The 15,128-nt window shown below is 44.3% G+C and overlaps 2 protein-coding genes across 4 annotated transcripts in view; both read left to right on the top strand.

Annotated features, from left to right (window-relative positions):
- Positions 1 to 5,998, top strand: part of foxn3 (forkhead box N3) — a 75,900-nt gene extending 69,902 nt beyond the window's left edge. For both annotated transcript variants that reach the window (XM_020714699.2, XM_011491485.3), the window contains exons 5-6: positions 1,719 to 1,827; positions 2,592 to 5,998. In XM_020714699.2, the coding sequence (XP_020570358.1) occupies positions 1,719 to 1,827; positions 2,592 to 3,129 (647 nt within the window). In that variant the 3' untranslated portion in view covers positions 3,130 to 5,998. The remainder of the gene's footprint in view (positions 1 to 1,718; positions 1,828 to 2,591) is intronic.
- A 1,599-nt stretch (positions 5,999 to 7,597) lies between these two features.
- On the top strand, positions 7,598 to 13,218 carry gtf2a1 (general transcription factor IIA subunit 1). Of its 2 annotated transcripts, none has more exons than XM_023953053.1 (10): positions 7,598 to 7,836; positions 9,116 to 9,217; positions 9,328 to 9,496; positions 9,588 to 9,652; positions 10,074 to 10,149; positions 10,226 to 10,347; positions 10,442 to 10,546; positions 10,647 to 10,928; positions 11,920 to 12,009; positions 12,525 to 13,218. In XM_023953053.1, exons 1-10 carry the CDS (start codon positions 7,807 to 7,809, stop codon positions 12,630 to 12,632), a joined length of 1,149 nt encoding a protein of 382 aa, XP_023808821.1. In that variant the 5' UTR covers positions 7,598 to 7,806; the 3' UTR covers positions 12,633 to 13,218. The 2 variants fall into 2 exon arrangements, with proteins under 2 accessions (XP_023808821.1, XP_023808822.1); XM_023953054.1 differs by having other exon boundaries at positions 7,598 to 7,879.
- Positions 13,219 to 15,128: the final 1,910 nt, after the last annotated feature.

The following is a 15,128-nucleotide window of genomic DNA, read 5'->3' as shown; positions in this document are numbered from 1 at the left end:
TGCACTGCCCACACGCAAACACGGAGACACACATGGAGCCACGCCGCCAGTGATCAAGATTACAAAAGAGACTCTGTGCAGCAGGGACTTACTTATAAGGTTATGGAGAGCAGAGCTGCAGATATCAGGGGGCAGAGCCACGCTAACTGCAGTCAATAAGATTACTGTGGACACAGCCGGCCTGCAGGGGGACCACAGTGCCCACTTCCATGGGCAGAACCACAAACAGATCCATCACAATTAATTCTTTGTGTGTCATGTTACTACATGCACCAGGACTTTACATGGGGAGTTGGGGGGGGGGGGGGGGGGGTCTGCAACTTGTATGTTTTAATGAGCCTCTGGCTCCTGGGGCAAATTAAATTCCTCCTCATAACATTGATGATTAATTTATGAAAATGAACAGGCGAGATTTAACATAAAAAAAGAGCTTTTCGCTGCAGTAGATGAATGCTGCAGTGCGCGGATGTGGACATTTTTCACCTCAAAAGCAGACAAAATCATTTGGGGGGGGACCTATAAACGGAGCCGGGAGATTTAAAGAAAAAAAAAAAACATAGCTGCTTTATTGAAAGGAGATGACTGAGGAATGGCAGCACTTCTTTTACATCCCCTCATCCTGCATCCCTCCTTTCTCGGCTCCGCCACGGTCCACTCTTCAGCAGAAATAGGACACCAGCGGAAAAACTGTGACCCCGATGGAAAATCTGAAACCGCATTAGGAGCTCGTTTTTTTTAATTTGGAAATTCACCGCCGCGGCTGCTTCTTTCCTGGAGTCGCTCTCAGAAACCTTTGTGCTTCAAATAGGTCGATAATGGTCATCAGCCTGCTAGTTTAGCTTAGCATTTAATGAAAATAAAAAAGCTGAATAAGTGAAATTGTTTTAATTGTCTTCTCACAGTCACATGAACCAGATGCTTCAAATTCGCTGATGGAAAATCATTTCTTAAAAAGCAGCTGAGGTCATTTCCTGGAAGTCTGAACTATTACTTAACCGTTTTTGCCCCAGAAAGCGTAAAAACTGAAACTTCTGTCAGCATGGTGGCTTTGATTTGTGTCTCTGCAAAGGTTCAGGAGCATAAGCCCTGATATTCCACTGTCCCTGCAGATTTTCAGTTCCTGGCTCGGAGTGGGCCTCGTGAGGATACAAGGATTTGTTCCAAAGCTTCTCTGTCATCCGGGCTTCGTGGCGTTCCTCTGACATGTGTATTTGTGCTCCTTATTTGTGGAGTTTTCTTTAAACACTTTTGGCTCCTCCAGTCTCCGCCACATCACCCCCTTTGAGCGATCATATTAATGACAAACTCTCCCAAATTATTCTTGTATCTTATTGTAAACAAAATACATCTTATTTGCAGTTTTCAAGCTTACAAGGTATAAGTTCAGAAATGTAGTTTTGGATGATTGGGTCTCTGTAACTGTAAAACGCTTTGGTGTTCAGCCCACACCATCAGAAGGTCTGGATTTAGCCGAGCCCGGTGGATCGTTGCTAGTTGAATAAATCACAGACAACTCACTTATGTTGCTTTCCTGCTCCACCTGACCTCACCTTGTTCATCGGTGTTTACCCTTTGGGCGTCCTTGGGGAGTCCAACCGCTTTGTCCATCTCAGAGAAGTCCTATTAAGTTTTAAAGGTGTCTTTTTTTTTTCCATTTCATCCTCTAAACTGCCTCCAGCTTTAATGTCTCGCTTAAGTTGCCTCTCTTTTTCTTTCAGTTCCTCGGGGCGTGATCCAGAACGGCGCCCGGGTCAGGAGTCAGGCGCTCTTCCCCGTCATCAGACCCCTGCCTGTAAGCCCGGTGGGAAGTAGGACCTCGGCCATCAGGTGGGTCCGACCTTCTAATGAGTGACACCAACTGCTTTCTCTGTCAGACGTGCACGAACAAAACACGTGTGGCGGCACAAAAGTTTGACGTAACGACATTGTTTCGTCGCTCTCGCACACCCGTTTCACCCAGATGTGTTTATGTAACACACGAGCAGGTTTATTAGAGGGACTCAAAGAGCATCTCCAGCATGCGTGGACATGCGCATCTATCACAGCAGCATAAAAGTAGAATGAATTAAACATACCCAAAGGCTCACTAAAGGTATGTAGTGAATATTTGATGACTGTAAGGGGTGCGTGTTTTTCTTATGAGATATTAATATGCTAACCCTCTCATTCTGAAGGAGGGGACACGTGAAGTTCCTGCTGATTTATGGGGTGTCAGAACCCCACCTCTGTCCTTTGAATGCTGTTACACAGAAACTGCTCCTCTGGCTAATGGAGGCAAATGTGTGTTGCAGCATAATGCAGAAAAGGGTGCGCTGGACGGTGGCCTTCGGGGTTTGCAGGGTTGACTTTGTGCTTCTCAGACTGCAGGCTGTCATTTAAAATGTGCACCGACTGCAGTCTGACATGCAGTCTGCTTCATCTAAAGGGAAGGGCTGACTCTTTCCGGGGATCCAAGGTTTTATCTGACCAGAGGGATGATGAGCTCCAGTGGGAGGCTGATAGATTATCACCCTTTTCTCTTTGCAGCAAATCAGGACTGGTGTGACAGCGGGGGTAACAATTTTCTCCCCTGTTCTGTGTGCTTCATGTAGATCATCCCTGGGAGATTATCTAACCCGCGGACAGGACTCTCCTCCGCCCTGCGGCGAGGACCTCCAGGAAGATCACACTTACAGCACCGCTAAATCCCCCAGCAGGCTGTGCTCCTCGCCGGTGGCCAGTCCCTCCTCCACGCTGGACGACGACGACATCATCGCCGTGGAGATCCAGTCAGACGTCAAACCCGAGCCCCGCGAGATCCCCGTGGATTCTCACATCACCACTGCCGCCTCCACCTGTATCTCCCAGCAGCCCCCGCGCGGACAGAGACGCAATAGCTCGGGGGCGGGAGCCGGGACCCTGCCGGGCAGCAGTTTGCCCTGGACCAAAACCCGAGCGAGGGGCATCAGCGACACGCTGCCGCTCAAGAAGCGGCGCGCGGTGGAGAAACCGCCGGAGAGCGACGACGAGGAGATGAAGGAGGCGGCGGGGTCGCTGCTTCACCTGGCGGGGGTCAGAGCCTGCCTCAACAACATAACAAACCGCACCGCCAAGGGCCAGAAGGAGCAGAAAGAGGCCCTGAGAAACTAAACATGGAACGAACTCATGAAAGATGCACGCACACATCAGCACAGACACACTCACAACAATAGATCGACAGGTAATCAGCATTAGTCTCAAAGGACACCAGTCATCTCCCTCTATCTATCTATCTATCTATCTGCAGGGCATTGGGTTAATCCTACTTATTTGTGGCAATATCAAAAATCTATGTTTTCCTACATGTTCAGCAACACTAACATCAATGGGTATTTCTCATGTGTCTATGTTGTTTCTGTTGTTCAAAAACGGGGATGAAAGCCATAAAAAAAAAATAGCATGTTTTTGTCACGAATTTGGACAAAACGACGAGTCACACCAAGGAGCGCATGCATGGTCCAGCGACATGCGATGGCGGTTTGTCTTACCTGTTTCGATTTCGCACGAATCTGTAGCAATCCTCGCAGTGATGCCGGCGACAAAGACGGCGGAGACTCAGCCTCCGACACACCCCACACGAGCACAAATGTGAGACTGTGCCAAAGAGAAGCAGACCAGGTTGCTTCATGTAGCCGATGACGAGAAAGAAAGAAAGAAAGAAAAAAAAACTCAAAGAAAGGCGTCGTGAAGCGCCAGAGAGAGGGCCGTAAGTGTCAAACTACATGTAAAACCCAATGTGACGTTTATTCATGCACTTAAGATTATTTTGTGCCACTTATACTGAAAAAGGGTAACGGCATGGTTTCTTTTCAAGAGCAGTCATAGTATTTAAGAGGAAATATATTAAAATAAAATAATAATAAAAAAAAACTCATCAAAGAGATGGATAGTGTGCCGGGTCTGAGGCAATATCTCCTTCATTTTGTTGTTGTTGTTGTTGTTGTTGATGCATAATGTAAACGTCCCTGAAACTTCCTCGGTCCATGGATATAGACACCTGGTAATAAATGTCCTAGCTGCCAGTAGCTGCCACACCTTCCTCATCATTCGACACTGTCAATGAACTCTGTACATGACCTGTGGGTTTAGCTTTCTGTTTGTGTCTGTTGACCCACACTCTACCCTCATAAAGATATAAGCAATTGGTCCTGTGCGGACGACTCTGTAAAAAGTTTAGAAAATATTTTATTTTTTTTTCCTTTCTTAATTGAAGCAATTTGACCTGCAGGACTTTCTCAGTTATATTGCATGGGTGCTTGTAAATAAGATAAAAAGCAAATCTTTTTTATTCAAAGATCATGTAAGATAAACGATGTATTTAGCATGAAGCATGACTTATTTTCATATAAACCTTGATCCTAGAGGAAAGAAGAAAAAAAAAAGTTTTTCCGCCAATTCTTATACCCGTGGTTATATTTTTAGTCTTTTTGTTGTTGCTTTTTTTTTTTCATTCCTGATGGGACTTTTAACGACACATCTTCAGGGAGGAATATGGGAGACCGTTTTACAATTGTTACGCTTGGGGTTCAGGTTCTGTAGGCCAGCCGGTGGGCTTCTCTCTCCTACCTTTGCAGCGATTTCTTTTGTTTTTAACCTCGTTGTTTCCGATCATGTGGAGTGTGTGAGTTGGTGTGCCCGGGATCACACACCCCCTTTGACATTGTGCCTGCCTGCCCCATTCTGTTATCCCAACAGAGCATCACCTGTCTCTATTTATATCAGTATTTTTTGTTGCGTTTTTGTTCTCTGCTGTGTTGGTGTCCTTTCTTTCCATTTACATCGTCCAGTGGAATTGTTTTTTTATGGGATGGGCATGGAAAACCAGGACGAATAATCCCAAAACTTCAAGTTTATGTTCCGCATTTTCCACTTTTTCTGCAAAATCAAACATGGTTGTTGTGATCAGAGGTATTTGTTTTCCATCTTTGGGGTTTTTGTTTTTTGGCTCTTCGAGGCGCATTTCACTTCAGGCCAGGAGCACAATGACTAGCGGCGTAGGTGCAGTCAAATCAGGAATGCCTATAAAGTGTTAGTTTCCTTCCATCTGGGTTTTTTTCTTTTTGAAGAGGTCTTGCAGGTGCCAAGAACCAAGCAGCAAAACAAATGCATGCCTTATCCAATGGTAGAGAACTTTGCCACCTGTAGCATGCATCACTGGCTTTGCATTCTGTGCGGCGTCCATGCCGACATGTAGAGAAGTGTTCCCATCATGTGCCATTCGTCTGATATCTGTCTGAGTGCTCCCGTGACCCGGGGTCAAGCACTCTGCTGTATTCGATGTAACAATCCACTGTTGGGGGGGGATGAGTATTGTGCTCACTTGTCAATAGGGCTGTTGCTTTTGTAACACCCCCCCCCCCCCCCCCTCCTCTTTTTTGTTTTTCCTGACTCACTCGTTGACATGCGGGGGGAAAATGGCCGTTAAATCCAGCAAGTATTTCTGCCAGACGAGATCCCCAAAATCTGATGTTTCGTTCAAACCTGCCAAACCAAATGCTCTGAAATTGCCATTTCTGAGAGGGTTTTTATTTTTGTTGTTGTTGTTGTTTTGCTCCTCTCCCTGACGAGATTACATTACTGCCGTTACGTTTAGAGACCTGCCTGAGCTGGATATCGGAAAGCCATAGGTTAGAGATGTCAAATTGCAAAGCTGTTATCGATCGGTGAGATGCCATGCAGAGTACACCCAGGTGTTCCTTTTTTTATTTAATTTTTTTTATTCTTGTTGTTTTTTCCCCCCATCCACCCGGTAAATGTTCAGTTTTTCTCCCCTTATTGTGCAATCACATTGCCAAAGAATGATTTCAAGACCTATTTCATCACTACATGTAAATATCAACGTTGTCTAATACCGTGGCAAAAAAATATATAAATGTTGTTTTATTTTGTTTTCCATTTTCTGAACAACTACAATGATGTTTATGTGATGTATTGTCTTCCAGTTGGTTGCAATAATAAAAAAAATACAAGTTGCAGAAAAGATTCTTGCCTGTTTCTTATTTGCTGGTTTTTCATGAAAATCCATCTAATTGAAGCACTTTCCTCTCAAAGTCTGAAGTTAAATATAGTTGAGGATTACTAGTAAGCATAAATCCCTCCCTTAGCAGCATCGTTTAAACTTGAAACGCCATTTACTGGCAGTGTTAGCTTTAATTCACTCTCAAACCTGACCTCAATCATTAACCCCGCACATTCTCATCAACAAGAGGTCTTATCATAACCATGCTTCCTCTCCCAGATAATTAGTCATTTACTTCGTCTAATCATTTAAGTTCAATACTTCTGATTAACTACCCCCCACCCCTTCAGGGAGGGACGTAAAAGAGTTAAGTGCACCAAAGAGTTCCTCAATGTCTTATCAGTCTGAGTGGTGCCATTTTGGAGCCGTGTGGCGGTGGAAGCCCATTCATAATTGAAGTAGAGACCGGCTTAATCTTGAGCCAGTGGCTCCCTGTGCAGCACGCTCCCATCACAACACAACTGGAGCTTGCAGCTCCTCTGTTGCTATGCAACTACAGCAAAGAAGGGGGAGTAGGGAGTGGGGGGGGGGGGGGGGGTAAAGTGTGCATTCTCCAGATCTTTAGAGGGCATCATGCTTCTCTAATGTTACACCGGAGTGAAGCTCAAAGACAGCAATGCCCTAGCCTGCATATATGATCACATCCCAAACATTCATAGCATGGATCACTCGCTTGCTTTTTGATCACGTTGAACTTTGCTTCCCCTGTAATTATAGAAGCATGAGAGGGTGATCTGCAGGGTCAGATCACCCTCTCTCTCTTTTTTTTACATCTTCTTTAGATAATTTCAGTAAACACAGTTTTCAGAAAACACTGAATTGTTTGTGGATTGATGCAAACAGTCTTCCCTAGTCTATATCATCTATATCCACAGAGTGGCCAGGGAAGCAAGTTTCCATGGAGACTGAAGTGGAGTTAACAATGTCTACACGAAATTATTGCAAAGCTTTTTTTTAAGGATTTTCCCTTTGGTTGTGTATTTTTGGATCAAGTGAATATGATCTTAAATACTTCTTCAAATGTGCACAGATCTTCTTAATTAAAGATCACATATAGCACGCTGCATGTGAAAAATATGCCCGTCTCAAAGCTCCAGTGAAACACAGGTTATTTTCATGTGATGTTGTCTTATCGCCCTCTTGTGGCTGTAGAACGATACTACAAGGAACATAGAAATAAATCGGGCTTTTGGATTCAGATTTGAACCTTTTCGTTATAAAATAAAAGTAATGAATACAACACAGAATTTACTATACAGGAAAAATCTCGATTTAGCTGAAAAAGTTAAATCAATTAAAACTTGTAACCCTCTATTTGTAAACATTCTCAACACAATACAAACTCACAAACAAAAACAATGTAATTGTAATCATGGTTAACAATTGGATAATTTGTCCAACAAATCTAAAAAGCTAAGTATCCAATCGCATTGTGAAATTTACAATTTAAACTACATTTCCCAGCACGACGTCAGTGATTAGTCATCGTTTTTTGTGGCAAATCTCGCGCTATGTGCCTTTTGACCCTGCCCTATGTCTCGCGCACTCGCAGCTCCATCGCTCAGTATATAAAGCAGGACAACGACGAAAGGAGGACGGCTGGGGAGTCGCAGCCCGGGATTGTAAATAAGACCGTTAAAACTGTGTTTTATTTACAAAAGTAATGCCGGCTGTTTTAAAGTACCTTTCCCAGTTGTTTTAAGTCTTTTTTCTTAATTTTTGGCACTGTTTCTCGCCTATTTCCGTGTGGTTTTTACACTACGCGTATAATGGCGAGCTCGGCAAACTCGAACCCAGTGGTAAGGATCAATCTCTCAGGACTGTCAACGGGGGAAAATGGGGGTAAAGTTGATGGAAAAACGTGTCAACGATCTGTTTTTTTTTTTAATTTATTTTTTTTATTCATTACAGTAAAAATGAGTTTTACCAACACCGTTATGTCCATTCAAAGGAATACTCACGGTCATTTTTTTTATACCAGTTTTCGAAACTCAATGAAAAAAGAGCTTATAGAACTGATTACTTTTGTAGGACCCGAATCTCTTTAAATATTTAAATTAAATGTGATCAAAAATAAATTTTAAAGTTAAAAGTTGCCTGTTTATACGGTATTAGTTGTTAACGTAAGTGCTTCCGAAAACCTTCTGGACATTTTTTTAAAGCTAAATTGAGTTGAAATCCGCATTGAATGCGTTAGCTAACTAGTTAAGTTAGGGGTGCTCATTTTTGTTTACACGGGGGAAAATGTCATACTTATTGTCGCATAACTGTTGGAGGGGAGGGAAACTGATGTACGCAAAGCACATATGCACCATCCACTGCGACTGAATTTAGCTAAAAAAATTTTATTAAAAGCTTGGCGTCTTGAACGCTCTGTCAACTGCTTCTTCTTCATTGTCCTCCATTCCACGACCAGAGGGCAGGAGAGCCGTCCCAAATCACCCTCAACGCAACAAATGTCCCGCTCCAGTCAAAAATGTTTAGTCAAAACGGATCCTTTCATGAGATAAACCACCGAAACCGTCATCTTCAGTCCGCCATATCTTGCTAGTCGAGGAGGGAAAAGAGGCGCGCGCGCGCTTGCCGCTCTGTAAAATGGCTTCCTCGTCTCCTCTCTCGGTTCTGGCCCTCCTCCTTTCTGCTGCCTGGTTTTATACCGCCATATTGGCCGTCTAATATAGACTGCCCGGGATGGGACGGTGCTACACGACGCTACGTCACCGGTTCTTCACATAAACAGCAGACTGCGCTTTAAATAGTGCCGGAGCTGACGGGGAGGAGAGCAGAGAGACGGACATTCGGTGTCCCGCTTCTCGTTCTGCGTAGAAGCCAGAATGTTGTCCGTGACAGTTCCCCGCGCGTGCAGCTCTGTCTCGAGGGACGCGTTTAGTCCTGCTGACAAATGGATCAGTGCAGATTATTATATATGGGTTTGGATAATCTATCCATATACACAAGATGTGACCGTTTAAACTTAACACCTCTTTTATGAGTGTTTTCCTACATTTATTGTAAACATTTATATATGTTGAAACCACCACCAATAAATTGTGTATTTGCTCTGTTTTGTCATCATAGCCTAAATTATACAAGTCTGTTATTGAGGATGTGATCAATGAGGTGCGGGAGCTGTTCCTGGATGAAGGGGTGGACGAGCAAGTTCTTCTGGAGCTGAAAACGGTAATCCGTCTCATTTTACTGAGAGAAGGTTATAACCCCCCCCCCTCACACACACACACACACATGCAGCTCCGTGTTTGGTCAGATTCATCTGGAGTCTTGTCTTTCAGCTGTGGGAGAACAAGCTGCTGCAGTCAAAGGCGGTGGAGGGCTTCCACACCGAGGAGCAGGCGGCCCTGCAGACCGCTCAGCAGCAGCACCCGCACTCCCAACAGGCCCAGCAGGTGGCCCAGGCCGCGCCGGCCCAGCAGGTTATCCAGATTCCCTCGCAGCAACAAGGCGAGTCCGCACGTTGACATACAAACGTCGCCTGGACGTGTGTTGTTTTTTTTTTTTTTCAACCTGAAATAATGTGTTTTATTCTCAACAGCTCCCCAGCAGCAGGTCATAGTTCAGGACTCTAAAATGATACAGCACATGAATTCAACGGGAATGGTGAGTAGCATCTTACAAGCTGAAAACTGCACCGCCACACTTGAGAACCAAAAATTCTCCCAAACGTCCCGTTTTGTCATCGCACAAATCCACCCGGGGAATATCTGGGATAGTATCAAGGAAGCGACGGTTAGGAAAACTAGCCGGGCTGTGGGTTTTGGGAGAGGACTTTTTTTCTCAACAAGGACCTGGAGAACAAAACCGAGAAAGGGAAAAGCTTTCTTGTGGGGAGGCCATCTGTCTTTTTGAGCTTGAAACCTAGCCGCCGCTATAGCTTTTCCTTAAGTGATGGACCATGTTTGAAACCTTTAAGGCTTAAATGAAAAGAAAAAAGAAGATTTTTTCTTTTTTTATCACCTAGAAAATCCACCTTTTTGTGCTCTGGTATAATTGGAGCGGCTTTCTGTGTTTCCTCCTGCAGACCGCAGCAGCCACTGCAGCAACCCTTGCTTTGCCCACAGGGGTCACCCCCTACCAACAGCTCATCACAAGCCAAGGTAAAGCTCTCACCGTTCCTTTGGACTTTAGCGTGGTTGGATCTCAAAACGTTTTTTTGTTTTCCTGTTGATGCAGGTCAGCTCCTGCAGGTGGTCCGGGCTCCCAACGGGACTCAGTACATCATCCAGCCTCAGCAGCAGATCGTCCTGCAGAATCAGATGCAGCCTGGCGGCGTGCAGGCCCCCATTATACAGCAGGTACAGTCCATGTGTGAGGTCATCCTTTTGAGCATGAAACCAGTCTGGGAATTGATTTCTGAAAACTTGGAGTCCTTTTCTTGCAAACGTGCAGGTTTTAGCTCCTCTGCAGGGTGGACTGCCCCAGCAAGCAGGAGTCATCATTCAGCCGCAGCAGATCGTTTTGGCTCCAGGGAATAAAGTTCAAGGGACCACACAGGTCAGAGCACCAATTAATGTTTTCCCAATTATTATTTTTTTTGTGGGATGTTGCTCTAGGTTTACGTAATGACTCTGCTCTCATCTCTGGCTGCCGCCAGGTGATGCAAGCAGCAGCGATGGCGCCGCAGCCCGGCCAGGCAGCAGCAGCTCAGGTCCAGCAGGGGGCAGCTGTGGCCGCTGCTCAGGCCCCAGCCCAGCCGGCAGCCCCGCAGCAGCAGCCTCAGGCCCAACCGCAGGCGCAGCAGCCCGCCATGATGGTGCAGCTGGATGGAACTGGAGACTCGTCCTCTGATGAAGACGAGGACGAAGAGGAGGAATACGACGAAGATGACGAAGAGGAGAAAGATAAAACCGGTGGGGAAGACGGGCAAGTTGAAGAGGTGAGTGTTGAGCCAGTCCAGGGTTTATGGTGTTTTTAACATGTTGTTGTGGCATTTATAACGGAAATTAAGCTTCTAATTGTATTTCTGAGCATTTCACAGATGATTCCTGTCATAATTTGTGATCCCCAAGACGATTAAAAGTCTATTTATTCAGTTTGAACGATCCAGTTCGCTGATCTAAAACAGATCCATCTTTAGCCAAAACTTCCACTAGTGTGACTTACCTGAGTACTGAACAATACCTGAGTACTGAACGGCACCTGGGTACTGATATTTGAGTGTAAATTAAATGTGTACAAACATGTAAACAACAGTTGATTTCAAATCAGATTACATTTTAGTTTCTTAAAGTTTGGACCACTAATGTTTTTCCACATCCAGGTAATCCAAAGGGAACATTCTAGCACACTGGATGGTCACATGACTTTGCTAAATTGAGTGTTTCCACTCATTGGACCGGAATGATGGAACCGATCGTTTTTTGCTGACATCATGTCTATGTGATGGTCGTTTTTTACATTGTAGTGAAATAAACCTGCCAAGTCTCAATCCAAATGGTATTTTCTAAGATTGAGTATTCATTTCATTTTGAAACATTTTTTTATGGTGTAGGGCGTTTCAATGAACAACTTGCCTCGAAGAGATAAACCTGGATGGATCTTAAGATAAACCTATTAAATTGATCGTTTTAATCGACCAACAACTGCGGTTTAAAAAGATCGTATTTGTGACGTAGATAATACCTCGAGCTTCCTGCTCCAAGTCCTCTGCTGTGGGATGAGGTCGCTCCACGTCACTGATCCCGCCCACAACTCGGAGGCAAATTTCTAATGAACTTTTGCCGCCCTGCAAATTTTTTTTTTTTTTTTGGGGGGGGGGGGTTAAAAGCTGCGTAATAATTTTTAAAAGACCACTGGGAACGCTTTGAAAATCGATCAAAAGATGATTGGAGTGGATCTTTGAAGTCTTTGGGTTTTTTGGTCACCAGGAGCCTCTGAACAGTGGAGATGATGTCAGTGATGATGAAAACCAGGAGCTGTTCGACACGGAGAATGTCGTGGTGTGCCAGTATGACAAGGTAGGAGATGAGCGTCAAGCTACGTTCACGTTTAGCCATCGGTGTTCACACTGGACTGTCGCTACCGGTGCACGCACTCACCGTTGGAAGAGGCTTGGTCTGAAATGTTGAAGCAGTGCAAATCTTTGCCCCAGGCCTTTTTCCTTCAGTCTGATGTATGAAAGACTTGATGTGACGTCATTCTAGCCGAGCACAAGCCACAGTTATTGATTACTCCCTCATAATCAATTAATCAAAGGGTTGGCACTTCCATGTTTTGAAAAGGACGCCATCCATACGTCCCTACTAAAGCAGAGTCAATTGGTTGAACGTTCAGCGTGCGTTCAATTGTTTCCTTGACTTAAAAACGTGTAGCGACCCGTGAATGTGACAGTTTTGACCGCGGAAGCCCAAAAGGGTTACTTAGACTTTTTCAATGGAAGTGATCGGCGGTGTAGCATCAGGGTAAGCTCCAGCAGCATCCCTCTGTTCTGAACTCTCCCATTCTTCTCCTCCTCCTCTTCCTCGCTCCTCAGATCCACAGAAGTAAGAACAAATGGAAGTTCCACCTGAAAGACGGGATAATGAACCTGAACGGCAGAGATTATGTCTTTTCCAAATCCATCGGAGACGCCGAGTGGTGAGGCGGGGGAGACGGGCGAAGCACGAACTCCTAACTTGTTTTTATCCAGCAAACTGATACTTCAGCGTCCTTTCACATCCTGCGTCCGAACTCCTTCAGGAAGGTAAAGCGAGAGTCTTTGAGAACTCATCCAACCCAAAGGATTGCTGTAAGACATGACACGTGGAAAAACACTCGACCAGCGTTTACGGGATGAGAAACCGACAGGACACTGGAGAGCCTGTGAACAGAGCTTTTTTGGTTTATTTTTCCCTTTAAGGCTTCTGCCTTCTTCTGACAAAATTCCCCCAAAACAGTCATTTCATGTCGTACAGGTGTTGCGGACCAGAAGGAACTCTGCGGTCTCTCATAACCCGATAGACACACATTTTTAATGCACTGTAATCGGTCGACTGGATTCATGGAAGTCCAAACTTAGTGCCACCAGTCAGAACCGCTGCCTTTTAGAATGACTCAGCTTTTTTTTTTGGTTGTAGTTTTGTTTCCATGTGAAAAATGAAAAATGGTGCTCCAAATTGTTTTATGTAGTCCAATCTTTTTAAAAAATTATCTTTTAGCGTCAGATCCGAGGCTCCTGGGAAAAACAAGGTACAAAAACAATCTTCAAAAATCAATTTTAATCCACAGATGTTTAACCCCGTTTTGCTGGAGCTTCATTCCATCTTTTTTTTTTTTTTTCAAAAAGCCCCAAAGTTCATTTTGGGATTGCATAGAAGATGTGAGGCTGCCACGCCGGTGTATCTCCGCTCTTCCTTTAGTCAGCTGCAGCCGTGGGAGGACTTGCACTGTGGGTTTATCGACGTCCGTGAGCTCAGTCAGTCCAGGAAATCCATAGCAGCATCAGCAGCAGCGAGGTCTCTTCTGTTCATTTGTGTGTGAGACGCGGATCGACGGTGCAGGCGTGCGATAGCTGCAACATACGTCTTTCTTTTGCACACCTTGCAGTCTCAAAATGCCAGTCACACTAGAGAAGGGGAGGGGTGCGCATCATCTATTTATTGTTAAAAGTTCACGGGACGTTCTTGGAAAGATCTGAAAGCCGCACCAAACTGTGCTCTTATTATCCAGTAAGTGTTCCTTTTTAGTTTTCTTCTTCAGCTGGACAAGCGCTACATAAATGTTTTTCTGTCTTATTTTACGCTAAACTTTTTTTTTTTGTATCAAAGGTGAGTTTAACTGGAGGGGGGGGGGGGGGGGGGGGCTGTGTGTTTGTTTCTGCAGTTTGACTCGGTTCCCCCTTTCCAGCAATCTGAAATAAAGCCTGTTTTTTTTGACTGTCCTGTCCGTTGGGTTGTACATTTCTAAAAAAGAAAACACAAATTAAAAATAAATAAAAAAGTAGCCACATCTGCACCATGACTATAAAATAACAACATGCACACGGATCAATAGGGCTTTTCTTTTCACCTCTGAATCAGCCTGTGAAATCTTTGGTTCTGCACATTTTCTGTATATTCCCATTTCTCTGGATGTCGTCTGTGCCTTTTTTTAAACTTGAGTTCTGTTTGGGTTTTCTTGTGTCTTACCCACAACTAATGGAAGGATGTCCATGGAAACTGTATTCTTTATGTTTTAACTGCTGTTGAGATATTTAAAGAAATGTAATTTCATTTAATTTTTCCTAAATTAAAAAATGTTTGCAACAAAATAAAGGCTCCTGCTTTGAATTTCCAGCTAAAAAGGGAGTTTTAATGGGCTGGAAGTACTTTATTGGAGCTCAGAATTTGAATAATTCCTGCTAATTTGGTTTCTTTGCCTTTAGCCAGTTCAGATGTTTGTCTGTTATTTATTTTTTTTAACTAAAATGCATGCTTTGTTTTCCAGGTATCCATTTTTTTACTCTGCTATGCTCCCCCAGTCTGTCTTTTCATTGCTTAAAGTTATTTAATGATCTCCTTTACCTCTTAAAAACCCATTCTGATGAAAATCACGGTAACATGTTCTTGTGGCATTTTTCTGACAATGCAAGACGTATATTGAGAAAATTAAGCTCATAATTTGAGTATTTCTGATTCCCAGATGGAGAAGTGGATGAAAAAATGCAGTTTAAAAAAGAAAAGTGTATTTGTGACGTAGAAAATACATGGGGCGGGGCCCAAACTCTGCACTCTGCTTCATTCTTGTGGGCATCCATGTACATCTTGGTTTTCCTCGTCTGAATGGCAGTAAAGTTAAGCTACAGCATTCTTGAAAGTGTCTTTAGCCCAAGGTGTTCACACTGGACAAGCAGGGAGGGGCTATCTTTTCCTACTGCTTACTGGCACGTTGGAAGAGGTTTGACTTTTCATTCGAAGTGAGCGCTTCAACGTATTGCTGACTGGAGTGTGAAGGTGAAGGTTGGGGTTGTGACGGGGCAGTGAGCTAGCAGGGAATCCTGTAAACGGAGAGCTCTCGGCATCGAAGGGGAGCGGTGTTGCTCCACAGCAACAACCCCCTTCACAACTTAGGAGGCATATTTCTAACAAACTACTGCTGCTGTACAGGACCTAGAAAACAA

Source organism: Oryzias latipes, chromosome 24 (genome assembly GCF_002234675.1).
Source record: "Oryzias latipes chromosome 24, ASM223467v1".
Lineage (NCBI taxonomy): Eukaryota > Metazoa > Chordata > Actinopteri > Beloniformes > Adrianichthyidae > Oryzias > Oryzias latipes.
The sequence above is the reverse complement of the archived record's forward strand: the minus strand, read 5'-3'. Positions and strand labels throughout refer to the sequence as shown.

What these genes read in the sequence shown, in the direction of transcription:
- gtf2a1 (XM_023953053.1), top strand. Translation starts at nt 7,807, where the DNA reads ATGGCGAGCTCGGCAAACTCGAACCCAGTG. An exon ending in AGGCCCCCATTATACAGCAG is followed by an intron (nt 10,348 to 10,441) that starts GTACAGTCCATG and finishes GCAAACGTGCAG; the next exon opens with GTTTTAGCTCCTCTGCAGGG. An exon ending in AAGTTCAAGGGACCACACAG is followed by an intron (nt 10,547 to 10,646) that starts GTCAGAGCACCA and finishes GGCTGCCGCCAG; the next exon opens with GTGATGCAAGCAGCAGCGAT.